General features: G+C 38.5%; 2 protein-coding genes and 1 long non-coding RNA gene across 3 annotated transcripts in view; 2 read left to right on the top strand and 1 right to left on the bottom strand.

Annotated features, from left to right (window-relative positions):
* The first annotated feature begins 134 nt into the window (after positions 1-134).
* Positions 135-26573, top strand: LOC136238649 (uncharacterized). Its single transcript, XM_066029220.1, has 11 exons — positions 135-327; positions 19475-19582; positions 20239-20337; positions 21425-21526; positions 21961-22062; positions 22943-22997; positions 23734-25408; positions 25461-25813; positions 25971-26267; positions 26332-26391; positions 26452-26573. The coding sequence occupies exons 1-10, from the start codon at positions 256-258 to the stop codon at positions 26349-26351; spliced, it is 2883 nt and encodes a 960-aa protein (XP_065885292.1). The 5' UTR covers positions 135-255; the 3' UTR covers positions 26352-26391; positions 26452-26573.
* Positions 7254-8427, bottom strand: LOC136237540 (uncharacterized). The gene is made up of 3 exons (XR_010692522.1): positions 8316-8427; positions 8114-8207; positions 7254-8011 (listed from the first exon to the last, which is right to left on the bottom strand). It is a non-coding gene; the product is annotated as an uncharacterized lncRNA (long non-coding RNA).
* LOC136238647 (uncharacterized) overlaps positions 9564-27793 on the top strand; it is a 123485-nt gene continuing 105255 nt past the window's right edge. The window contains exon 1 of the mRNA XM_066029215.1: positions 9564-9574. The gene's annotated coding sequence lies outside the window, so the exon portion shown is untranslated. The remainder of the gene's footprint in view (positions 9575-27793) is intronic.

The following is a 27793-nucleotide window of genomic DNA, read 5'->3' as shown; positions in this document are numbered from 1 at the left end:
AAAATTTTTACCACTAACCTACCATCACAGCCATTTCTTGGCCGCCACCTTGGATTTCACATCTTTTTTCACCATAGCCTTTCTGAGGGCCGCACACTTTTTTTACAGCTTGGCTGTTTTGGATTAGATAAACTTATATATTATAAACTCTTGGTGTTACGCGAGGTGTTACGTATAATTTTGTGGTTGAGCAAGCTGAAGTCTGTACATAACGAGATTGTGTCGCATCTGTGTGTCAGGAATTTGTAATGTGACATGGACCAGCCCAAGGATGAGCCACGGTCTCGCCGGTGTAAGAGGAAATTGCCCTTCACGGAACAAACGACAGTGAGTAGAGTAGATATACTAGACTAGCCACATCTGGCTTCTACAGCTAACTTTAATGTCATAGCCTTTTAATACCTAGGTCTCCTCTAGGCCATTCCAAATAGACACTATCCAAAACCACGCCCACTTTTCGGACGCCATTATATTCACTGATTGCACTGCATTGAAATTTAGTGATGAAGAAAGCTCGAACTAAGTGGTATTGTCAAACAATAGTCCATAGAAGCTTTTAATGCTGTAAATTCTTTGTACTGGCTAAAGGCAGGTGATTATCAGGTGTTGAACAAGGCGCGAAGCGTTGACGACACTAATTCCCTTGTTTACCTGTACAAGGAGCGCCTGGATGGTCAGCCGCTACTACGGTTACTATCACTAATAATTTACCGCAGTAATGGATACTAAAATACTATCTATTTGTTTCGCAGTGCTTCCTGTGTGGGTCAACAAGGCAATTTGGGCTGTCGATGCTTCGCGCCTTGTTCAACCCTGATAACCACCTGCCCCTAACCAATTTACAACCTTGAAGACTTCCACGGCCAATTGTTCAACAATACCCCCTAGTTCGAGCTTTATTCATCATCGGATTTCAATGTAGCGCAATCGTAATAATTGATACTGGCCCCATTCAAAATGGCGGAAAGCTGTTGCTATGACGATTACGTAGTTTTGGATTGTGTCTATAATTTCTGTTTCCTACTGTCAGCACTGAAATCATGTAAAATGTTCCATTATTTTCTGTTTATTCTAGCATACTGTACAGTAGTGTTGGGCGATATATCGATATTATATGGTGGGGTCTATTCTACGGAACGGAACGGAACGGAATGATGGACTAAACTACGGAACGGAATGCTTTCTCAAATTGAAGCTTGCAGCTTACCATTGCTGTACAAGTTATCGGTGGCACTTCCAGCTGGTAAACAAACGTACCCCAAGAAAGATAAAACGAACTTAAGGATCGATTGTGGGTTCTTGCTGTTTATCTTCGGGTGTATCAAGTAGGGAACTTAATGCATGACTTTTTTGCTAATATGGAGTTGTTTTTGCTTACTTTGACTTTAGAATGTACAATCTGGGGCTCAGTCTTTCTAATAGGCATAAATCTGGCAGTATGTCAGGGGCGTAGGCAGGATTTCCAAAAGGGGGGTTCTGCCCTAAGTATAGAATCTCCACAGCGGGGGTCTGGGGCCGTGTACACGTGTAAACATGTGTATTCTTATAAATTCATTCGCAATAGCGAGTAGAGGTACTTGAATTCCTCTGCCTGAAGACCTGTAGCTACCCATTTCAGTGGATTTGTGTAAGTTAATTCAGTTCTAGTTAACCAGTATCACGATTTAAAAAACTTAACTCTGAAAAGGGGGTTCGTCCGAACCCTTTGAACCCCCCCTGGCTACGCCCCTGTATGTAGCTACACTACAAAGGAAACAAGTATGGTGACAAGCTGAATCAACTCTGTCAGGCTAAACAGAATCTAAAGGAATTTTGTGCAGTGTGTGAAAAGCAAACATTCAGATACCTCAAGGAGGCTATATTGTGTGTACATCAATGATTCATTAACAGAATAGTGGACTACATAATGTCAGATATCTTAGCCTGAGTAGTGAGTTGAATCCAGGATGGGGTCTATTTTACAGAATGGAATGCTTTCTGAATCAAAACTTACAGCTTGTCTAGCCGCTATCATTGCTGAAGTTGCATTCATCAGTGGAACTTCCAGGAATGGAATAGGATAATAATAAAATATTAATAGCTATTTCATGCAGTGCATTGTTCTACTACCTGATATATCAAGCAGGTCTCTTCAATTCATTTATTGCATGACTAAGGCAAGTTTTGTTACTACAATACAGTAGCTGATTGGATGTCAGTTGCTTCTGGTGATCTTGACAAGATAAATAGTTTAGAAGACCACTCAATTTCTTCAGTTTCAGAGCGTAATATCCACAGAGAAATTAAGTAGAAAGTTACTGGTGACAGGAAAAGTCTAGGTGATCATGACTTTATTCAGTCTAATAAACAGAATATATGGTTGATTGAGTGAGGTATCACTTGCAGAATGTTCAGACAACCAGCGATGAGATGCATGCATGGATTCATTGAATTTTTGTTACAGTTGGAGACATTAAATATCCAAAAGCAAACTGACTGTATAATATTAATTCACTTGCTTTATATTTTCTCAATTTTGAGCCTGTATACAAATAATTAAATTTTCTCAGTCCTAGAATAAGATGGGAGAGAAAATTTATCTTTGTTTACCTATACTGTACAACTTCAAAGGAAATGAAGAATAAAATCAGTAAAACCACAACAGGTGAATTACAGATTTAAATACTAAATATGAATTAGAGCCTTTAGATAATTATTGTTCCAAAGCAAAATTGTAGATGGAAAAAACAAGGACTGGTGAGATCTTGGTTATTTAATGACAGCGGTTGGAGATTATAAGGGTGGTAACTTCTTGTTCTTGAATATGTTGCAAAGTGGAGGTACAAATCAAAATGGGATATCAATTTCATTATGAAAAATTTGTATACTTAAATAATCTAGCATTACTGTATTCATTTGTCCTCCACTTAAATATGCTACAACAGTGTCGGTACATTGGCAGTCTACCTTGAAATCTCAACTCTAGAGTAGATCCAACACAGAGCAGCCCACACTGTAAGATCCCACTGTAATTTCATGGACCATGCAGCTGGACTGGGAATCCCTTGAAAATAGATGAACAAATTTAACCTGTTTTGTTTGAAGTGAAGCATGTGAAATGTTACACTTAAGAAATCCTAGGATTCTTAGGTGGTATGTAATTAATGTGAGTGTTCCATTTCCGGTCTGACTAGATACATTGAAATTACACACACATCTTGGTCCAAATCACATTTGCCTGGTGGCTATGGGCATGGTTTCACATGCATAGCTAGGCATATAATTGAGATTTGGTTGATCTTGGAGTTTTGGCATTTGGCCTGATTCAAGGCTAGCAGTCAGACACATCCTTGAATTTGTGCAACAGAAAAAATCAGTTCACTATTGAATACAGCATTAGTCCACTGCACCGGCTGTTAATAACTCCATGCATACAATTCAGTGATGTTTGCAGAATATAGCCCCTTTGCGATCAGCCAAAATATTTGCTCCTCTCACACTGCACAAAATTCTTCAAGTTTTAATTCAGCTGGCTCTTTCCTGTTACCAGTGTGTTTCCTGCTTGCTTTATTTGTACACCGCGGACATATGACTTGAAAAGCTGGCCCAGACTGTTTTCTAAAGTCAAAATGAGCAAACCAGCTCACATAAAGTGCCCTTCTTGGTATATCCGTAGATGAACCAAGGATGAACATCACTGATACAGCTCATCCCACAATTAATACTTCGTTACTAATGACAACCAACAAGAACCCACAATTGATCCTTTAATTCTTTTTATCTTATGTTTAATCACCCACTGGAGGTGCCACTGATAACTCGTAAGGGCAGTTTCAGCAATGGTAAGTTGCAAGCTTCAATTTGAGAAAGCGTTCCGTTCCGTAGTTTAGTCCATCATTCCGTTCCGTTCCGTTCCGTTCCGTAGAATAGTCCCCACCATATTATATCATCGTTTGATTTTTGCCGATATTGAAAAGTAGCGATATATTTTCAGATTTAGATATTTCGATACGATATATCACGTGATTTGTATTTTAGCTTATTTAATAGAGCGTTTTCAGCACGTGATCAACTTTATGTAATAACTTTTGCCTACACGTCCGAAATTTTGTTGCACAGGTTAAAATAGTGCAATGATCTTTGCAATGATTCGCTGAACGTATTGTATCTTTACAGTGTTCTAATGATGAAGAGAAGAAATGTTTAATATTGAAGAGAATTTAGTCGACAGATCTAAATGCGTCAAGGGCGGACTGAAAGGGGAGTTGTTCCACGATGACACTGACGGATTTCTCTTTTTACAGATTGTACTTGTTATTCCTGGCAACTTTTTAACAGTATAATGTGGCAGAAGGGTATGTAAATAGCTTACCCAGCACTACACATAGAGCTGTATCCGAGTACTCAGTGTAGGGATGGGACTGAACTTGAATGGAGTCAGTGATGAGAATTAGGAAGAAGTGGTAGTGAATCTGTAGCGAGGTTTGTAGTGATACATGAGTTATAGTTCTCAACTTGGAAGGTCATCAGAAAATGGGGTGCTGTTTCATACTGGTACATCTGAAATGCCGGCTAGCACAAAAAAAATCTTTAGGGAATCCTAATCTTAAGCTAGCTGCATACACCATGATACCAACCAGTGCTGTAACTAGCTGTGTAGTTTTCTTGGTGGTCCTTTGGTAAGGTTGATGAACTGGTATTGATTTGGATATCTGTGTACGCTGTACCACACAAACAATGATGTGGATTGCCCTGTAATTTTTTCTTCATTAAAATAATGTAGTACATTATTTTGCCATATCCATGTTACAATTTCTGCTATGGTCCTTTAGTATTATATATTTAAAGTTGTTCTTGAAAACAGTGCATAATGGTTAGTCAACAGTGTTGGGCAAGTTACTCTGTAAAAGTAACTAGTTACATATTACATATTACTTGCAACTGAACTATTTAGTTACAGTTACATATTACCCATAAAATAAAGTAGCTATAATAATATTACATATTATATTACTTTGTGTCCACAGCCTTAAGCTGTCATGTGTGAAACTACCACCTTATCACGTGACATGATTGCGTTGTTGGACAATGTGCAAATCTTGGTTATAAGTAAGAAGCTAGTGAATAAGCTTCATTCAGTAGGCTTCGTTACTTCATTTTGGCTAGGAATTACTCAGAGAATAACTAATGAGATTAGTAACTTCGTTACTTGTAGTAATAATATTACGATAAGTAACGCGTTACTCCCAACACTGTTAGTCAATCTGGTTGAAAGTGTTTCATTGACAGCCACTATGATTACTCTCAATCCAGAGGAGAATGAATAATTACCTTTTGACGTATTTGCATGTGCATAAAACATAGCGTATGGAAGTGGTACCGATATTTTTATATCCCTCATGGGCAGTGTGGGTAATGTGTGGCTTGCTTCTTAGCTAGGATTGCTGAAAGGAGATTATTAAGGGCTTGGGAAGTGTACATTATGTTGCACAGATCTCCAATGACTTATTAGAATTATTTTGTATGAATAGGTTTGGTCACTAGATGTATGGTGACCTGCCTCCTCTGTTGTCAACCAGTACTGAGGCCAGAGCCTCTCATATGCTACCATTAGAAATGACTTGGTAAAACTTAGCACTGGACCATATGATTGACACTGCACATGACAAGTTCCATAGGTGGATAATTTAACATGTCCATATCTTACAGGAACATGTAGCTAGATATACAGATACAGTTAGACATGTGCACAACTACAATGTACATATACACAAGTAAACACAAGACATTACAATCACACACCAGAAAAAATCTAAGTGATAAAAATGTTATCGGACAATCTATTCCACCACTATGAGCAGCATGTCAACTAGCATATGTTGACTGGCTAAAGTTCTAGTGGAATAAATCACTTACAGTGTATAGTGTAATAGTTTGTCCAACACAGATGTGGTAACTTCAATGCTGTAATGATGAGATGTACGATGATGCCACTGATACATATTCATACAAGTTGTAGACACTGCCTCTGGCACCAGCAACATACAGTATGGTATCAACTAGTCAGCACTTGGAATTGTGTGGATAGTGGGTGAAAGGACGGCGTAGCTAGCTTCAGATTTTTTTGTTAGCTAGCTAGCTTTTCAGATGTACCAGCATGACACAGCATCCCATTCAAGCTATCTGATGACCTTCCAAGTCGAGAACTATACATAACTCATGTATCACTACAAACTCACTACCACTTGTTCCTAAGGCTAGGCAAACTTGATTACTTGTTTCTCATGCTAACCTTTATAGTAACAGACAGCTTCATTTGGAGTATTTTCTTAAATAATAAAAAATGGCCTCCCGCCCGCATGGAAATCCGAATTTTTGTGGAGCTAAAGCCTTTTAAAAACTAGTACTTACGTTTTACCACTGTTTCTGAGGTGCAAGTGACATTTGCTTTGCTGTAAAATGATAGCCAGCCTTCTTAGCATCAAAATACGTGTGCACGTGATTGATAACAGCAATAATGAAATTAGAGGCAGTGGCATAAAAAGGGATGCGGGCGGGGATGAGAAACAACTAATCAAGTTTGCCTGGCCTAATTCTCATCACTACATTCAAGTTCAGTCGCATCCCTGCACTGAGTACTCAGGTACAGCACGCCCTGTACTATATAGTGCTAGGTAAGCTCTTTACATACCCTTCTGCCCTTGTCTTGTCACATTATACTGTAAAAAAAGTTGCCAGGAATAACAAGCATGATCTGTAATAAGAGAAATCCGTCAGTGTCATTGTGGAAAGACACCCCTATCAGTCCACCCTTGACGCATTTTAATCAACTTTCTGAAGATCTGTCGACTAGATTCTCTTCAAAATTAAACATTTCTTCTCTTCATCACTAGAAGAACGCTGTAAAGACACAGTACGCTCTGTGAATCATTGCGAATATCATTGCACTATTTTAACCTGTGCACCAAAATGTCGGACATGTGAACGAAAGTTAATACTACGTAAAGTTGATCATGTGCTGAAAACGTTCTATAGCTTTCCGTTACCTTCAGCAACTTTCAAATCACTCTGAGTATGTGAGTGGAAAAATCCCCATTGTGTATAGCCATATAGCTAAATTATGTAAGAAAACTAACAATTTACTCATGCAGATTCATGTTACAATATTGTATTGAAAAATATCAATATCGACTAATATCATATTGTATCGTTCTGAAAATCCTGGTATCGCCCATCACAGTAAAATTAATACGATTTTGTAAGGGTGTCAGCTTACGTGTCAAGTCGGCACAAATTCACCTTATTGTGTTATTCCTGCAACTTAGGTACAAACTTAAGTATGTTTTCATGCAGTTGTATCTGGCTTCTAAAACTGCTGATCTCAATGAGATAATGGAAATGGAGTCACTAGTGATGCACCGATACCATATTTTCACTACCAATCTTATACCGAGTACATTTTAGATGGAAATGACTGATACCAATCTGATATTGATACTTTGCCACACTGAGGCATCACTCACAAAAACAGCTAGTAATTCCAATGGTAGTTGATAGACTAGCTTACTAAACTCATAAACTGGTTTTGTGGCCATCAAACACAAGGATTTATGGTTTCAATGGATCTTACGTAGTTCATGGCTTACTACTGTTTCTGCTATACTAATGGCTGGCTTCTTTCAAAGAATTCATTGCTCACATCTTTTCTCAATTCCATTCAATGTACTGCATATGTTGCCATCTTGAAAAACAATTAGATGATGTCATACACAGGGGCATAGCTAGCCAGAAGGTGATGGAGGGGCAGACATGCCCCCACGAAACACTCAAAATCGTTCATGATTGTAAAAAAGGCTAATGACCCAATGGTGGACTAGCCAACGTACGGTGTTGTATTATTACAGCTTACATAACTAGCAACGTAACTATTTCAGTACTGATTGCTATCACTTATCAATGGAGGTATATTCATCGATCATCATCGCATGTGCCACAACTGTACTCCAACAAATTCGTCCATAATCTGGTAGAGCTATATTGTTAATATTTTAGTGTTAATACAAGTTACTTTACGTTAGCCACAGCCTGTGCTGCAGTCTTAGCACACTACGAACAGGATGACGTGTTCACTCACTTCAGCCAGCGAAATTCAAATGCCATGTATTGCATGAAATTCCAGTTCAGCACCTGTCTTGCTAGCAGAATTTGTAAAATTATGACTGATCCGCCTGTCAAAGTAAAAGAAAAATTATACTGGCATGCCACTGCACTGCCGTACGAAGATCCAGTGTGATCGACTTGAGAAAATAAACTTGGTACATTTAACACTTTATCACCTCGTAGACAGTAGGTTTGTAGTGTCATCTGGTCTCCTTTATCACTTGTGAGTTGCGACTCCTGCAAGGTCTGGTTACTCTTTTTAGGTTCAAAAAATGCTCTATCACGTGAGTAATCTAGGCTAAATATAGACGTGTGTCTCTAATATTTTCGTTCAGTGGAGTCATGAACGAGTTGAATGTTTTGTGTGCATCAGTCACTAGCAAACCCTGGTGATACCATGTAGTAGCGCAGATAATGTATAGTCATTTGCGTGTCAGTTTAATACTGGTAAGCTTGTGATGGAGGTTAAAAAAAAACAACACTTGGTGATGGGGGGGAGCAAATGCCCCCCCCCCCTTGTCTATGCCTCTGGTCATACAAAGTATCAGTTGGTATAGGACATTTATAAAGCTTTACTGATACCATTCCGATACCACCAAAATAGGGCCGATACCGATACTAGTATCAGAATCGGTTCATCACTAAAATGGACCGCCCACTCGCATGAAAATATGTCTGGGTACAGGATGGGAAACAGAATTTATTTGGAGTTTCCTTATAGATGGATTGCCTTTTAAGATAATTTTAACTGTAACCTTTTTGTGACTTGCTCTGAGTTTAATCAGATCAGTGATCAGTGATTGGTAGAAGCTGATAATTAGCTGTTTTTACCATAATTAGAAATCGGTTGTAGTGGGCTATGGCCAGCAGATTATTAGTGTAATCAGCTTCAGTAGCTGCAGTACCACTGGAGGGCTGGTGTCAAAGGCTCTGTGTACTTAGGTAATTTGTTTATGTTTTGTGGTAACTACTAAGATAAACAGTGATGGTTCAGGCCCTAGCCCACTTGTCTGACTAGCAACTTTGAGTTGAGGTAAGTGTACAATCTCACAGCATTGGCTTTACTAGCTCTACTTTTAGTGGAGCATGAACAAGTTTAACTTGTAGAGACCTACAATCGGGTATTGGTTAACTATCGGTAAAACAGGGCAAAACTATATCGGATATTGGTTTTCCCTAAAAAGTGGGAATCGGTACAACACTAGTTAAAATGGTAAGTGTGTTGTATATTGATTACATGCATCATTATGGGCTATACATACAGTAGGCTGAACAAGTACAGTAGCTTAGTGACTTCCAACCAAGTTAACCAACCTGTTTTAGCTAATAGGACACACCGTGTGGTTTTGTTAAATTGCATATAACCAGGGCTGGATCTACGATTTCCAAGGGGGGGTATGCTAAACTATATAGTGGAGGAAAAATGTAGCAATTGGTTGATACAACTAGTAGTGCAGTGTGAGAAGCACACTCAGTATGAAGAGCATGCTTTATCTATTGCAGTTGCGGATCCAATGGGAGTACTCTAATAGAGCAGTCAGTCAAATACCGTATAGTAAAAAACTTTGGCGGTAAAAAACTTTGACGAATTTGGCGAATAGCGTTCAATTCGCCAAAGTTTTTTTGCCAATTATTTTAGATTATCACATGAGCACATTGAGTAACTAGAACTTGAGATGAAGGTCAGCTTGTACCACCACGCAATAAGATTGAGCTGACTTTAGAGATCTTCCTAGGAATTTGTCCCACTGTCAGTGTAAGCACTCCATGGGATAGAAAATCCGACCGATTTCCTGGTACGTCAGCTAGTTCATCGTCTCGCAATGGATTTGGCCAAATACTTTGATATACGTGATAACCTCTGCTACTGGAGGTCACTGCGGGAAAAGTAAATGTGACGGTCACTTCCTGCATCACAAGAGATAGCGAAGCGCGCCTTTGCTACCACATCGTTAAATTGGTAGCTACAAAAGCAGGTACTGCTACAACAACAATGCTAGCTACCTATATACTTACTACACTACTTAACTGATGAGTTGACAACTTGTTATCCTTATCAAGACACACGGTAGTGTGTCGTGCGGCCAAGAAAGCCGGCGACCACACCGTGAGTATATTTACAGGAAGAAAGAAAACAGCTTTTTCACGCATGCATAGCTCCATGATCCCTTCTCCAAAGCACACTATTTTTGCATTATAGCTGTCCCCCAGGTAGGGTACGCCACACAGCAAATTAGATTAAATTCGCAACAGCCATTTGCGAGATATGGGCGTCCAAAAGTTCGTTTTAATTTCTTTGTTTTTTTCTTCTTATGCCGTACGGGGGGAGGGCTACGGGGGCTTCGATTTCTTTTCGCACACTTTGCAAAAATTGCTATAAAATGCAAACGTGTAACTCGATTGCCTCGATCTTTGGCACAAATTAAGAACGTGTAACGGTGGATTCACGTACCAAGTTTGTTGTAAGTCTGAGTAGTATTCAAGGAGTTATGGACGTTTATTCACGTAAAAACAGATCAAACTTCTGTCACAGCTACAGGGTAAACCAAGCATAGAAATAACTTGAAAATTGGTGTGTAGATAGGCTGATCATCGTAGCAGTGCCTTTTGATAGTTTGAATAGCAATAGAGTTACAGCGACAAAGTTATAAAGCAAAAACTAAGCAAGTGTAAAATCGCGGATCGAGATACTCTAATAGAGCAGTCACCACGGGGTAAAAAAGGTGTGCAAAAAATGTCGGAAAAAAAACTTACCTGAGTTCGAACCAGGGACCTCCATACCTAACACCTGCATCCTTAACCACTGAACCACTGCTACCTTGACTGATCACCTCACTTAATTTCTGCTTTATAAATGAAATTTCTAGTTGAAATCTGCTTATAGTCAAACGTTTGTAATTTCATAAATCTACCAATAGAAGTTCTAGACTGTTCTAGAACATTCTATGTATGTTCTATTAGAAGTCCTCAAAAAAAATGTGCACTCTATTAGAGTATTACAATCAAGACACACGGTAGTGTGTCGTGCGGCCCAAGAAGCCGGCGCGTAACACCCGTGAGTATATTGACAGGAAGAAAGAAAACGCAATTTTCGCACCTCCGTAGCTCTGTGCTGCTTTGATGAAACAAGACGATTTTTGCTGTGGACACTCCCTCCACCTTCAGCACTCCACATTCCAAATTTGAGCGAAATCGCTTCAAGCGTTCCCGAGATATGCGACTTCAAAAATTGGCTTAGTTTCTTCGTTTTTTTTTCTTCTTATTTTTCTTCCTCTTTTCGCACACTTACAAAAACTGTTATAAAACGCGAATGCCATATCCGATTGCCTTGAAATTTGACACACAGAAGGGGGTATAAAGGCGCATCTCTGTACCAACTTTGGCTGGAATATGATAAACAGGCAAAGAGTTATGAGCGATTATTCACGAAAAATAACACCAATATGTTGTCACGCCTACAGGGTAAACCGCGTATGGGAAGAAGCTGAAAATCGGTGGGTGAATAGGTTAACTATTGAACCTCAAACCTTTTGTGGTTTGAAAGAAATCGAGCTAAAAACCAGGAAGGTATAACGAAAAAACCAACAGTGTGTAACAATTACGCAATCGAGATTAGCTAATAAAAAACGACTGCTTGCCATGCCTACCAGGTAAACCGCTTGGGGTAATGCTTTGAAAATCGCTGTACAGATGGAGTTATCATCTTAGAAAGGCTCTTCAATGGTGTAGAAGAATCAGACTTAAAGCCACGCAGGAAATCCAACTTGGTGTAGCAAGTGCGAGATCGAGATACTCTAATAGAGCAGTCATCCTAATAGAGCAGTCATCCTAATAGAGCAGTCATCCTAATAGAGCAGTCACCCGAAGAGAATTCAAGAGATCAGTTAGAAACAAGTAACCTGTATAGAGATCAGCCACAAACAATTCACCCTGTAGAGAGATCAGCTAGAAAAAGTTACCTTGTAGGGAATTCATGCAACTATAGAAAGAGATAATTCAGCTAGAAGAAATCACCTTGTAGAGTTCAGCTACAAAGAAACCATAATGTAGAGAGTTCAGCTACAAACAAATCGCCCTGTAGAGAGATCAGCTAGGAGAAGTTTCCTTGTAGAGAGTTCAGTTACAAAGAAACCACCATGTAGAGAATTCATTTACAAACTAGTGACCCTGTAGAGACATCAGCTAGAAGAAGTTACCTTGTAAAGAGTTTAGCTACATAGAAACCATTCTGTAAAGAGCTCAGCTGCAAACAAATCACCTGTACAGAATTCAGCTACAAACAAATCACCCTGTAGAGAGATCAGCTAGAAGAAGTCACCTTGTAGAGAGTTCAGATACAAAGAAACCACCATATAGAGAGTTCAGATGCAAACAAATCACCCTGTAGAAAAATCAGCTACAAACAAATCACCCTGTAGAAAGATCAGCTAGAAGAAGTCACCTTGTAGAGAGTTCAGCTACAAAGAAACCATCATGAAGAGAGTTCAGCTGCAAACAAATCTCCCTGTAGAGAGTTCAGTTAGAAGAAGTTACCTTGTAGAGAGTTCAGCTACAAAGAAACCATTCTGTAAAGAGCTCAGCTGCAAACAAATCACCTGTATAGAATTTAGCTACAAACAAATCACCCTGTAGAGAGATCAGCTAGAAGAAATTACCTTGTAGAGAGTTCAGCTACAGTAAAAAGAAACCACCATGTAGAGAATTCAGCTGCAAAGAAATCACCCTGTAGAGAATTCTGCCACAAACAAATTGCCCTGTAGAAAGATCAGTTAGAAGAAGTTATCTTGTAGAGAGTTCAGCTACAAAGAAATCACCATGTAGAGAGTTCAGCTAGAAGAAATTACCTTGTAGAGAGTTCAGCTAGAAGAAATTACCTTGTAGAGAGTTCAGCTACAAAGAAATCATCATCTAGATTGTTCAGCTGCAAACAAATCACTTGTAGAGAGTTCAGCTACAAACAAATCTCCCTGTAGAGAGATCGGCTAGAAGAAATTTACCTTGTAGAGAGTTCAGCTACAGTAAAAAGAAACCACCATGTAGAGAGTTCAGCTGCAAAGAAATCACCCTGTAGAAAATTCTGCCACAAACAAATTACCCTGTAGAAAGATCAGTTAGAAGAAGTTATCTTGTAGACAGTTCAGCTACAAAGAAACCACCATGTAGAGAGTTCAGCTAGAAGAAATTACCTTGTAGAGAGTTCAGCTACAAAGAAACCATCATCTAGATAGTTCAGCTGCAAACAAATCACCTGTAGAGAGTTCAGCTACAAACAAATCTCCCTGTAGAGAGATCAGTTAGAAGAAGTTACCTTGTAGAGTGTTCAGCTACAAAGAAACCATTCTGTAAAGAGCTTAGCAGCAAAAAAATCACCTGTACAGAATCCAGCTACAAATAAATCACCCTGTAGAGAGAACAGCTAGAAGAAGTTACCTTGTTGATAGTTCAGCTACAAACAAATCACCCTGTAGAGAGATCAGCTAGAAGAAGTTGCCTTGAAGAGTGTTCAGTTACACAGAAACCACCATGGACAGTTCTGTAATAAATATATGTATTATATATATAATTTGTACATTTACTGATAAAATCAGAAATATTTAAGGTACATCTGCTTCATCTTTTCTTCTTCCTGTAGTAAAGAAAAAAAGATAGGTTAAAAAAGTCCCAAAGCAGGCCATAGGCCGGCTTTGGGGTATACAAATACAAAAAGAAGTGAAATCTAATCCAAAACAGCCAAGCTGTGAAAAAAAGAGTGCGGCCCTCAGAAAGGCTATGGTGAAAAAAGATGTGAAATCCAAGGTGGTGGCCAAGAAATGGCTGTGATGGTAGGTAAATGGTAAAAATTTTAATAACAACAATTCAGGTGAATTTTGGTGCCGCTTGGTCAATTAGCACAAAATTCACCTGAATTGTCGTTATTAAAATTTTTACCATTAACCTACCATCACAGCCATTTCTTGGCCGCCACCTTGGATTTCACATCTTTTTTCACCATAGCCTTTTTGAGGGCCGCACACTTTTTTTACAGCTTGGCTGTTTTGGATTAGATAATATTATCAAATATTGAATTAAATCATGCAATGAAATACATTTATAAGTCTGTCTTCAATAATCATCATTGTATCTACATAGAAAAGAAGAAATGTGAGTAAAGACAAACCTCAAAGTCAGCCATAGGCTGGTTTTGGGGCCTTGTAAAGTACAAAAAGGAGTGAAATCCACACAAAAACAGCCAAGCTGTGAAAAAATGGTGTGGCCTTAAAAAGCCTGGGTGAAAAAAGTTGTGAAATCAAAGGTGGCGGCCAAGAAATGGCTGCAATGATGTTAATGCTAAAAATTTTAATAATGGCTGTGTGCATTGTTAAAATTTATTAGCATTAATATCATTGCAGCCATTTCTTGGCCGCCACCTTTGATTTCACAACTTTTTTCACCCAGGCTTTTTAAGGCCGCACCATTTTTTCACAGCTTGGCTGTTTTTGTGTGGATACACTGTACAGTAAAAAGTTTGGCGGTAAAAACTTTGGCGAATATTATTTCAATCGCCAAAGTTTTTTCTGCCAATTTTTTCAACAGAGGTTTCGTCACACTTTTTTACCGCCAAAGTTTTTTACTATACGGTACTCTATTAGTACGGTCACCACACCTAACCCTATTGACTACTGAGAATCCTCCACAGTTGTTGAGTATGAAAACTAACTTCTGCAACACTATATTCCATGCATGGGCACACTTAGCCTGTTAATAATTTTTTTGCAAATGAAATGCACATGGTACTTTGTATGCCATTCTTTAGGCTCTTAAATAGCTAGCTGAACTATTATTCTCATGGCTGTCACTTATCCCTATACAACTCTTGATCAATGCAGTCCACTTAGAAAGCAGATATTTACATCAAAAGTCCTAAAACATATGAAATAGCTTTAGCGTTTGGGGTTGCTCTCCCCAGACCCCCAACTCCATATACCTACTATGCCTTGCCAAACCCTGTATCCACCCCTTGTAGGGGGTCTGGGGGCATGCTCTCACAGAAACGTTTTGTAAATTTAGCTTTCTGAGGTCAAATTTGGCAATAATATTGACTGAACCTTATTGAATAAGCATTGTGAGCCACTTCGATGAAATCGTTATTTTCTAGCAGTGGTAATTACTGTAGCTTTCATATAAAGGGCACAACATAAATGTTGCAGTATGGCTTGAGATCAAAGTTGAAGTTCAAGGGGTCTAGGAGTTGGTCTTTGTTCTTTTATAGTTTAAATAATTTTAATGATGCATGGATGTTCTATTAGAGTAGTTGACTGGTCTATTAGAGTATTTAGATGTTTAGCAGCTTTTTAGCAGTTTTATCCCTTTGATCCCCTCTTGGTGATTCCTAGAAGAGATTAGCTCTTCTCTTCTCACTCTTTCTATGATTTCATTGCCCACGCATACTTTAGATGCAACTGCACCTGTACTGTAGTTTCTACTATCTAGAGTAAAAGTTTGGAGGGGGGCTACTTCAACCTACCATGCACCTCCCCCCCCCTCAAATCCACCCTTGTATGATCATCTGGCTGGCTTTATGTAGCTAGCAGTGTTATTGAAGCAATGCCAGTAACTGTTCAAGTGTTGAAGTGGAAACCTTGAAACCCTCTACTGTTAAATTAACATGCAAGATCAAGATTGTAGAACCATAATACACTAATAGAACAGTCACCACATGCAGCACTGAGAAACCCACACCTTATGTTTAGTGAAAGCAAAATGAGATTTCTGACTGGATCAGACAAAATATCGTTAGTATATAGTTTACACAACCAGCCATTTATGCCTAAGGCAATGACTGTAAAATCTGCAACAAAGATTCAGTATTTATTAGCTATCAGTGTGTTTGTTAAATTTACTGATGGCCAGAATTTATGGGATTTTTTGAGCAGCCTTTTCCATGCAAGTAATAATGTACACTGTATGTCAGGGCTATTATTTCACATGGCCAGACCTTACTCTCTACACAGCACTTATCAATAATCATAGACTTTTTTGCTTGTTTTTACTGAGACAGTGAAGTCAAAACAATGAAATCCTAGTGCCATCATTTGTGATTCCAAGCAAAGTGCAACTAAATGTGAGCCTCTGCGACCTGTGCAGCGATAGGGGCCTTGGTAGCTGCAAGGGCGGATCCATGATTTGGCAGAGGGAGTACACCAGGGTGGTAGGTACATGGAGCAGGGGGTCTGGGGGTGCAGCCCTCCAGAAGCTGTTAGCATTTTATAACTTTTATGCTCTAAGTTTTGGTGTAGAGTGGTTAATTTTTATGTGAGCTACAAGTATCCTTATCCCTTGTCTTATCAACATTGATGTCGTACAGTAGTATAATTAACAATTGGCCATGATAGTATGGAAACTTCATAACGCTTCACGCATTAAGCAAAATGTACTTTGTTAGTGGCTTTGGACCACCATAATGTTATTATATAATTATGAGATTGTTTACAAATCTGCAAAATAATTATTTCAAGGTTGCCCCTCAAAATATTTAGTTTATACCAGTGTAGCTGCATAATAATATCTTTCCAGTACTTTCTTAAAGATACAAGCAGTTTAACTCCAGTGTTCACTTCATCATGTGTACAAGTGTGTGTGTGTGTGTGTGTGTGTGTGTGTGTGTGTGTGTGTGTGTGTGTGTGTGTGTGTGTGTGTGTGTGTGTGTGTGTGTGTGTGTGTGCGTGTATGTGTGCACACATGCACATGACTAGCATACTAAGACAAAAAGTAACTATAACTAGTTACATAGGATGAATGTAACAAATAGCTAATAATGTAACACCCCCAACTCTTTGTATATGTGACCCGCTGAGTGAAAACCTGACTTGTTTGTTTTTTAGATAAATGCCATTGGAATACATTGGGTAAAGAATGTGTGCTACATAAATAATTTTACGCATGTTTTAATTGCTTCAGTAACAGCGAAGGAAGACTAAAATTGAAATATCTAATATACCAATGGATTTGCCTCTTCATGGAGAGTAAGAATACCTTTGTTTCATTTCTTTACCATGAAGCAAATGTGAGTTACATGGTTACATTGTGGTAATCATCACCGTTTCTAAGCTTAAACAACCTTCTTGCTTAATAGCATGAGTGTATTTAGGCCAAAAACTATACCTTGATAAATGTCCCAGTTCATGGTGAATAAAATAGCACAAGTCCCAACTCTGTAGCCTGTTGCACTTGAAACTTACAGTATGATCGATTAAACAAGCATCCAAGTGTCTGTAATTTTTTTCTATCATTTGCTCTTCTTGTTGTCTATTGCTATAACTCTGAAAGCACTTACCAGATAAGGCTGAAAAACTTTTAACAGCCCATTGGTTTTTCCTTCTACAAAACAAAAAAATAAATAAATGAAGTTTGAGGAAAATGTGAACTAGTAATGTTTTCACTCAGTGGGTGACATCAAGACTTACAGTAGTGTGTCGTGCGGCCCAAGAAGCCAACATGCACGCCATACCATGAGTATATTGACAGGAAGAAAGAAATCATCATTTTCATGCATATGTATGTGTAGCTCCGTGATCTCTTATCCGATTGGAACCAAATTTGCTCCAGAAGTGCCCGCCAGGTAGGGTGAGCCTACATACCAAATTTGAAGAAATCGTCCCAGCCAATTCCGAGATATGAGTGGCCAATGTTTTGGGTTTTTTTCTTTATCTTCTGATACATTTTCTTCTTCTTTGCGCACACTTTGCAAAATCTGCCATGAAATACAAATATGTCCTGTGATCAAGCTGAAGTTTGGCACACTTTAAGGGCTCGTTAACACAAATCTCAGTACCAAGTTTGATAGAAATCCGATAAACAATCACAGAGTTATGACCAATTATTCGCATAAAATAAGATCGAACTTCTGTCATGCCCACAGGGTAAACCCCTTGAAGGAATGAGTTGAAAATTGCTATGTAGATGGAGTAACCAGTAGTTTAGAGATAAAGATCCTGGAGATATGACACAAAACCCAACCTGTGTCACAATTATGTAATCGAGTTTCATGAATAAATAAACCTTTTCACGCCTACCAGGCAAACCGCTAAGAAGAGTGAGCTGAAAACCACTGTGTACATAGGATAATCATCATACTATAGAAAGTCCTTGCAGTAGTATAGAAGAATCAGAATGAAAGCCACTGAGTCATAATACAAAATCCAACTACGTGTATATATAGCAAGTGCGCTATCGAGATACTATAATAGTACAGTCACCCTATTAGAGCATTCAGCATCCTATTAGAGTGTTCAGCTACGTGACATCTCACTGTGTAGAGAGTTCAGCTGTATTATTACATCTACAGGTTGTCTGGATTGTAGCAGAAATCTCTACAACTACAAGGTAACTTGTTTGTAGCTGAGCTCTCTTACAGAGTCCCTTCCAATGTAACTAGACTCTCTATAGGGTGATTTGTTGGAGCTGAACTCTTTACAAGATGACTTGTTTGTAACTGAATTCTCTATAGGGTGACTTGTTGTAGCTGAACTCTCTACACAGTGATTTGTTTGTGGCACAAGGTGATTTGATTGTAGCTGAATTCTCTACCGGGTGATTTGTTGGTAGCTGAACTCTCTACTGTGCATGTGTGACTTGTTTGCTTGTTTGTAGCTGAACTCTCTACTGGGGGCATGTTTGTAGCTGAACTCTCTACAGGTGACTTGCTTCTAGCTGGTCTCTCTACATGGTGGCTTTTTGCAGCTGAAATCTCCACCAGTATTATTTTTTTTAAATACATATATAAGCAAAATACCTCTTGATCTCTTCCTTGTTTCTGCAATGAAGAAAAAATACAAGTAAAAGAAGCTCCAAAGTTGGCCACAGGTCGGCTTTGGAGTATATAAATACAAAAGAAGTAATATCTATACCAAAACAGCCAAGCTGTGAAAAAAGGGTGCAACCCCAAAAAAGCCAGGGTGGCCAAAAAATGGCTGTGATGGTAGGTTAATGGCAAAAATTTTAATAATGACAATTCAGGTGAATTTGTGTACTAGAATTCAGTACCAAATTCACCTGAATTGTTGTTATTCCTACCATCACAGCCATTTCTTGGCTGCCACCTTGTATTTCACATCTTTTTTCATCCTGGCTTTTTGGGGGCTGCACTTGTTTTCACAGCTTGGCTGTTTTTGGTATAGATATTCATTTTCCCACTGTAATACAGTAGTTGACTGTTTGTGCAATGTTGTGCAATTGATGCTGCAGGATCAAAAAGCCTGTAGACATCAAACTCTTACCTATTATTTATGCTGGTTTGCCATCCTTTCGTGCTGGGCTCTATTAAGCTTAATTGGTGGTGTTATTGTGTATATGGTAGACTGAGGAGAATAAGATGAAGATAAGGATAGCAGCTGAGACTGGTGATGTTAGTACACTTGAAGATCTTCACTCCAGTTGTGTTGATGTAACTGGTGATGTTGGTCTGGTGAGTACAACTATTGTATATAGTTGATAAGGACAATTTCTGTCTATATATTATGCACATGTAATCTGAGTAGCTAATAGTGAGTTTAAGCTAGAAGAAGTTTCAGGAAAGATGTGTATAATTAATTAAAACATCCCTTATTGCCATGTGCTGGCTTCTATCACTCTTGCTTAGAGTGGAACCAGACATCTGGTTTTGATATTTATTGAGTGGTTCCAAGTGACATCACAACATATGGACATATGAAATGTGTGGCATTTGTACATAGAAGAGTGCATATTTTTATTCCGCTGCTGTAGGAACGTGGACCACTACCACTGTGGCAGCGTAACTAGTTTCTGATGCCACAACATTCAGTTTTGTTTTGTGGTAATGGACACACATTCTATTAAGTACCTGAAATATAAAACTGCTTTATAAAAAAGTTGTGGTAAAATTGCCTTGGTAACGATCTGTAGGGATCACAAATGCTGTCTGAGATTAAATGTACATGCGGAGGGAGGGTCCAGTTATACACCAGCAGTAAGTGTACATGATCTGTGTTTGCATGCATTAAATGTGTTCATCTGCGACATCCAATGGTTTGTAGTATTCCAGCTGATTAGTGCTGGTTGATGTGTCTGAACAGCTAATACTGTAATTGTGTCTCCCTGCAGGATGGATGGACTGGTTTACAATGGGCAGCATATTCAGGTCACTACAATGTTGCCTCAGCTCTCCTCAACTGGGGAGCTGAGGTAAACGCTACTACTAATGTAAGTCAATATATGTTGTACCATTGTAAGAATGGAATGTATAGAAATGTATGCTGATCCCTATGACATTATCTGAACAATATTAAGGTGGCGCTAAAGCAATAACGCGCATTCTTGACAACAATCTGCTGTGTCTTAACATGGTCTCAATTTAAGACATATTGAAAACTAATACTTACTTTTGCATACAAATAAACTATGCATACAGGAATCTATCATTCATAGAGAGCATAAAGTGTAGAACTGCTCTGAAACCAAGAAATCGGTGGTATTTAGTGGACCACAGAAGACGCGTTATCTCTCAATAACCTAAAGTTTAAGCTCAAATACTTCACATGATGAAAGCATACTATTACAAGAATCATTCTACGTATCAATAAGTGGAAGCGATTTACAAGTCAAAATATATGGCGTTTACAAGCAGATGAGAGCCTTGTTTCACCGTTCGCACCAAGCAAAGAAGCCATAGAATGGATATATGATATACCGATACGTAGAATTATTCAGACACTATTGCTTACCATTCTTATGAAGTTTCGTGGCTGTTCAACCCATGTCTACAAAGAAAAGTTAATGTTTGTAACAGGCTATAAGGGAGTCGAAACAAATAATAATTATTTGTGGCGTTTTCACGTTGTCAAGGTTGTTAATTTGTTGTAAAAGTGAGTTACGTACATTTCACCTGAACTGTGTAACAGCAGCTGCTTGTTGTTTTTGCTAACAACTCACCTGTTATTCGTGGCTGTTTTTATTGTTTTTACGCTTGGGAAGTTTATTATGGTGTAGCACTGAATTAGCCTGCCTGATTTACCACAAATTGTGTAGTATATGATATGTTACATCATATGTATTTGTTATGGCTTCTTGTGCGCGTCATTGCTTTATCGCCACCTTAAGACAGTGTATGCGTATATTGTCATGTTCTTGATAGCGGTAACTCACTTTTACTTGTTAACCAGCATAAGATTTTCAAACTGTTTTTACAGTTGGCCAGGAAGTCTCAACCAGTGAATAAAATGTGTTATTTTTTTGTTAGTACAGTATATAGAGATACATAATATCAGTGATACCATCTTGTTATATACAGGTGAGAAAGAAAACACCTCTACACAGGGCTGCCAGTAGAGGCCATACTCATGTTGTGGCCCTACTAACAGAACATGGAGCAAATACAAGTCTGAAGGATACGGTAAGCCAGCATAAATAATAGACAAATGTGACCTGATTTGCGAAAGGGTACCTTTTCCACACATTTGACATACCAGCAAAAAAAATGATGTAACACTTGACTCCGTATACTGATTAACTTGCTCTCAGTATTCAAATGTAGCCAGATACTGTAGCTACATTGATTGAAAATTTCAAGCAATTGTATGCCATGATCAAAAAGTTATGAAGCTTTAAAGTTCGAAATATGGATCAAATTTTGTGTGTGAAAAAGGTGCAAATCCAGTCACAAATAGTATGCATAGCTTCCAATACTTATGATTTCTATGGTTTTCAGCGTTATAGTAATCTATGTGTACATATTATTACCAAACCTCACTGCATGGTACGCGTACCATGAAAGGGTACACCATTTACTATTCATTTTGTCACATATTATGTATTATATCACTATAGTATGGCTGTTCTCCACTACAATTAGCTGTGAACAACAACCATAGTAGCACAGTGTACTACCTCATCAGGAATGCAGGAATGGACCCCAAACAGTGCCCTCAGGTATGGTGTAGTAGAATTGATTTAAAATTTAATACTCAGCTGTGAAACAATTTCTGGTGTATCCATTTACTGTATAATACAGACAAGACATGTACAGTACCTGTGAGATATTATTGCCACTAAATTACTATCCCTGTGATCTGCCATATTCATTTCTCATAGGTCTTCACAATATGACTCTTCCTTGAACTGGAGCACCCGTCATCTAGCTCTTCTTTTTTCTAGGCCTAGCTACCATAAATTGGAAATTTTTGCTTGCATGATTTTAGTATGTTGTTCTGCAGCCAATCTTCAGATTACTTTTCATGTATCCACAAATGTTATAACCACAAAAGATTACTTGTGATTTACAGAGCTTCAAGCATACACCATAGCTGCGCGTACATTACAGTCTCTGTGCCATCATGCACAAAAACCATTTACTTATATGTGCAGGCTGGCATTGAGTCATGTGTGGTACGTATGATCCTCTTTATGAAACTTGGCTTCAACACTTGTAGCAATCCATTTGAAAGCGACCACATTTGAAAGAGACTGCTGCATGCAACTACAAAAGGGAGCTGACAATCCAGGGCAACTGATATGGTGCAACCATTACTAAAGATGAGGTTGTTATAGGGTATTTACCACATAAATTTCATGGGTTTGTCAATTCTTTTTACAGAGAATTAGAAACACCATGGGATAATTATTTATTGCTAATTTCAGTATGGATTTTTGTGTATGTAGCAACCCATGATGCCTCAATTTACAGTACACCGTAGCCCAACTCTGATATCTACTACGTACAGTACTGATAGTAGACAGTTGCCTATATGACATTGCATGCATGTGTGGAAAGTAATCATTATACCCATAAATTGTATGCCATTGTACACAGTGGGAGCAGAACAGGATAGAAGAACTACTAAAGGAGGAAGAATACAAACAACAAGGTAACAATGGCACCAAAAGTATACAAAGGAACCTCTCTATGTTTTAGACACCTCTACACCTTAGTGAGGAGTCCTGATTTCAGGAGTTTAACTACATATATAAACTGTATGTATATAATACTGGCTGGTTATCAAGGTGTCCTTTTGGGGGTTTCTACCAGTGGTGATACGATTCTAGACCTGACAGATTGAGGGGCACAGCATGTGTGGATGTAGAATTTCACGGGGTCTGAGGGTAACTAACAATGCCAGTCTATTCTGCAATTTTCCTTAAGATTTTGCAAACTTATTCTCACCAGGGGAGGGAATGGGCCTCCCCTTGGTATTGCCATTGGTTTCCACTGTACTTAATTATGTATGCTTACCATGGTTACCATGGTAATTCTTTTACTGTATGACAACAAATAGTATCTTGAGTTTGCAGCAACATTCTTATTTGGTAATTACACAATTGGTAATGCTATAATTACACTAACTAGTACGAGATTGGCTTTTCATCATTAGTATTTATGCACTTGTAATTTAAAACATAGCTAAACTGGCGTATAACCATAGAAAAAATACCTAGAAGGGCTAAAAAAATGTCCATGGCTAACCAGCAGCAGGCAGTGCTTTTGTGTTTTTACTAATTGCTGTATCAGTAGACTTGTATCCTTGAAAATATTTTCACTCCTAAACTATTGTCCCTGTGCAGTAGCCTACATGTAGCTGTCACTACACAGTATGTTTTACACAGGATTGGCATACCAGCTGGCTCTAAAACATGGAACAACATTTCCCAGAGACTTAGCAGTGCTACTTATAGGGACAGAAAACACTGGGAAAACTTCACTTATATCTACTTTTCTTGGTGAGGAATTCAAAGAGAAACGACCAGCAACAGACGGTGCTGAGACACAAATTTGCAAAGCTTTTGCTAGAGGTTGGAGTAGGATTACCGAGGCGGACAAATCTGCTCAGCTTTATGACCATTATATCTGTGCAGTTCAAGAAAATGCAAAGGAAATGCTAAAATTGCAACAAACACCATCTAAGCTTTCTGATGGTGGTGCCAAACTGGCCAATGATTTTTCTCCTCCTGCCAGTCGTTCTTCTCCTACTACCAGTGGCTTTTCTCCTGATACAACTTTTAATACTTCCTTTTCACCTGATAAAGGGGATCTTCCTACATTAGATGAACAAGATTTAAAGGAAGTATCCAGCAATACTGTTAAGTATGATTTTAATGGTGTAAATGTTGTTGCGTGGGATTACGCTGGCCAGGTGATTTTTCATAATACCCATGCTGTGTTCATGTCAGAAAATGGCATACCAATTATCACTTTCAATGCTTCTCTTGAGTTAACTGATAAGATCAAGCCACGTGAAGGTTCTCCTCTCCCTCCAGAATGCAATAGCAATATAGCCAGCCTCCATTACTGGCTCCACACAGTAAGCTCAATACGCTCAGCGAATCACTCACCACAAGGACCGATGGCGCTTTTGGCTGGTACTCACATTGACTTACTTCATTCTGACATCAAGGAAGCTCGCAAGTTGGCAAAAAAAATCCTGCCATACCTTGAAGAAGAAATGCGCAACAAACCATATGTTAATCGGCTCATTGGAAATGAGAAAAGCATAATGGCTTACTTGGAAAATTATTGTTTTTTTGTCAGTAACAAGTATCCAGATGGAGAAATTGAGCGACTAAAATCCACAGTCATCGAAATTTCCCCCTCTCTAAAAAAAGAGGAACCAATTGTCTATCTAAAAATTGAGCAGAGCCTTTTGTCACACAAAGAGCAGGTAATATCAAGATCTGATGTGTTAGAAATTGCTAATCAGTGTGGGTTTCCTGTGTCCGAGAGCAGTTCAGAATTTGAAGGGCTGCTAAGCTACCTGCATAAAAAGCGAGTCATCCTGTATTTTGGGAAAATTAAATCCTTGAGAAATCTGGTCATTCTATCACCACACTGGTTAGCCAAGCTGTTCAGCTATGTGATCACTGCACACACTTATGCCACAGGCAGTGACCATGACAAGGCTTGGGAAAGGCTTAAGAACTATGGTATTCTTGGTGGAAATCTGTTTGCCCACATGGTGCAGAAATTTCTTTCTGAGTACCCCAGTGTAGTGAGTGTCACAAAAGATCAGGTCCTTGACATTCTGCTCCGTTTCCATTTGGTAGCTCATGTCACTGCTAATGCTTGGTTTACCGATGAAGATTTTCAACCACCTCATAACTTTGGTGACACCTTCATTGTTCCTTCGTTTGTTCATCACGATGATGGTAAATCTCCCCCAAAAACCAACCAAGAGAAGATCATATACTACATTTTTGATGGCGACTTTGTTCCTACAAACCTTCTGAATCAGCTCATAGTGCAGTGCATTTGTTACAATGTGAAATTAGGAAGTCGACTGCTCTGGTAAGTATACTACAAATGTAACTTCCATGATGATACCTTGTCATTGTTCTAGGTTGAGACATGGCAAGGTGGGACTACGGTTAGGCACTAGTCAGAGATATTACATCAGCAGATACGAGGGACAAAAACAAGGAATTCAGTTGACAATCACAGCTAAGGGCAATGATGTGAATAACGTACAAGAAAGATGGGGATTGATCCAGTACATTGATCAACAGTTGATTAGCATCATGGATGTGTTCATGCCAGCAGAGGAGAAACCATCAAAACATATCCCCTGCCCATATTGTACCAGACTGCATATCCATTTTGACATGATAGGTTCATCCATATGTTGTCCATCAAAGGATGATGAGGAAATACCAACAAATTACTACACCGATTTGCTATCAGCTGAAAAATCAGGTGAATATTATATAGCTATATAGTATTTTTAGAGTTACTTTTCTTACTTAGCTTCTTCACACTAAGAAGCAGGCTATTATATGCCTTTACTTTAATTCCTGATGAACTTTATAATCATTTTGTGACTTTAGCCATACTGAGGTATGTTCCATTGCAGGTAACTATAGCAACTGTTCCACTGCACTTGTTAAAATCAGAGAGCAGTATGATGTGCTGTCAAAAAGTTGTCCAGTTAACAACCTGATTCCAAGTCTCTATGCTAACAGAGTGATCACTGATGATGACAAGAAGATAATGGAGATTAAACCACTAGAAAAGGACAGGGTGATGTACCTTCTTGATGAGGTGCTGATGCGTAGCCTGAAGTCAGACTATGGCAAAAAGTACAATGGATTTCTTGAAGTATTGCAGGAAAGTGATGATCCTCTTGCCAAGGAACTAACTAAGAAACTTGGTGAGTTATACTATGTACCAACTTTCCACATTCTATCATGCATGTGTGTGTTTATTGTGTATAGCACCTCCAATCCAGTGCTAACCCTTAAAGAGAATATACACTGCATCTGTTGGCATCTCATGTGAGTCAATCATATCATCTAGACACTGACCTGTGATCATTGTCTCCCTCTATTCTACAGGACATGACATGCACCTATGCAAAGAATTTTATGTAGGAAGGCAGTAGCTAGTCTGTTATTTTGAACATTTCTGTTTTACTTGCTATTTACTTCTTTAACCCTTATGTTGATAGTGAATCGAAGTTGATGGTGTGGCCAATTGCATAAATGAATGTTCAATTAGAGTGGTTTAAAGAAACTTTCTAGCATGTATGTTGAGTGGTGTGTATTGACAAACATCCATTCTTGAGTGCAGTTCAGCCCACTGCAGAATACATTCTAGTCCAGGTTTATGTGCTTCCCATGTAAATCATATATATTGTAATTATAAAGGTGCATTCCTGAAATGATTCAGTTTATGCATTGCACACTGTTTCTCAAGATTACAGATGTGGTAGCAGAAAATCCACCCTCCTACAGGTGTATATAACTGCTAGTTTGCATGCTTTCAAAAATCTATCTCTTGCACTAATTCAGCACTGAACCATTTGCCACTGCAGCAAAGTTATCAAATCTCTGCATGCTGGGCAATCAAATTTGTAGAAATGTAGTGGTATAAACAACATGAATAACGACTGTTATGCAGTTCAGGTTACTGAACAAATAATACAGTGCTGAATCAGCACACGCTTTTAGTAGGAAGAAAATCACACCCTCCCATAACTGTTGGTTTGCATTCAAAAAACACTCTATCCTTGTGCATGTGCATTAGCTGACTCAATTTCAGGAATAAAACCACTAAATAAGTGATAACCAAATAACAGGAAGTAGATAAGCTAATTAAACCAATTATTGTATTCCATGCCAACTGTATGGAAGTAAACACAGTAGTTACTGTTGGGAGATAAAAAACTGACTACTTAACAGCAGGATGTATCTGTAGTAAGCAAACTCGAGCTTATTATATAGCACGAAAATTAGCATTAACTTTGAATATAGGTGTGTAACATGTAGCCTGTACTATACTTGATACACCCAGAGTGCATGTTTGCCCCCTTAATACTGCTAATTGAATTCTAAAGTGCTTAGTACAGTGATGAATGACCAAAGAATTTCATAGAATATACTGATCTGCATTAAGACACCTTGTATTGTATTATGATGAATCACATTGAGTTGTTGAATGTGGTTCATAGTAAACAGTAATATTCTCTAGGGTATATTAAGGTAAATGCCTACCATAATTCGTTTTCCTTTCAACCATCACTTTATGGAACAATTGAGGTTGTCACTTCTATATCTTGGGCTGCAGGTATCATCTTCAGCCATCACTAGGGAATTTCCTAGTACAGTTAGTACTGCTGTAATAGTGTACCTCATAATAGCTAACACTACTCTGAATCGACTATACAACAATAATAAA

The sequence above is a fragment of the Dysidea avara genome, chromosome 11, assembly GCF_963678975.1.
Source record: "Dysidea avara chromosome 11, odDysAvar1.4, whole genome shotgun sequence".
In the NCBI taxonomy this organism is placed as follows: domain Eukaryota; kingdom Metazoa; phylum Porifera; class Demospongiae; order Dictyoceratida; family Dysideidae; genus Dysidea; species Dysidea avara.
The sequence above is the reverse complement of the archived record's forward strand: the minus strand, read 5'-3'. Positions and strand labels throughout refer to the sequence as shown.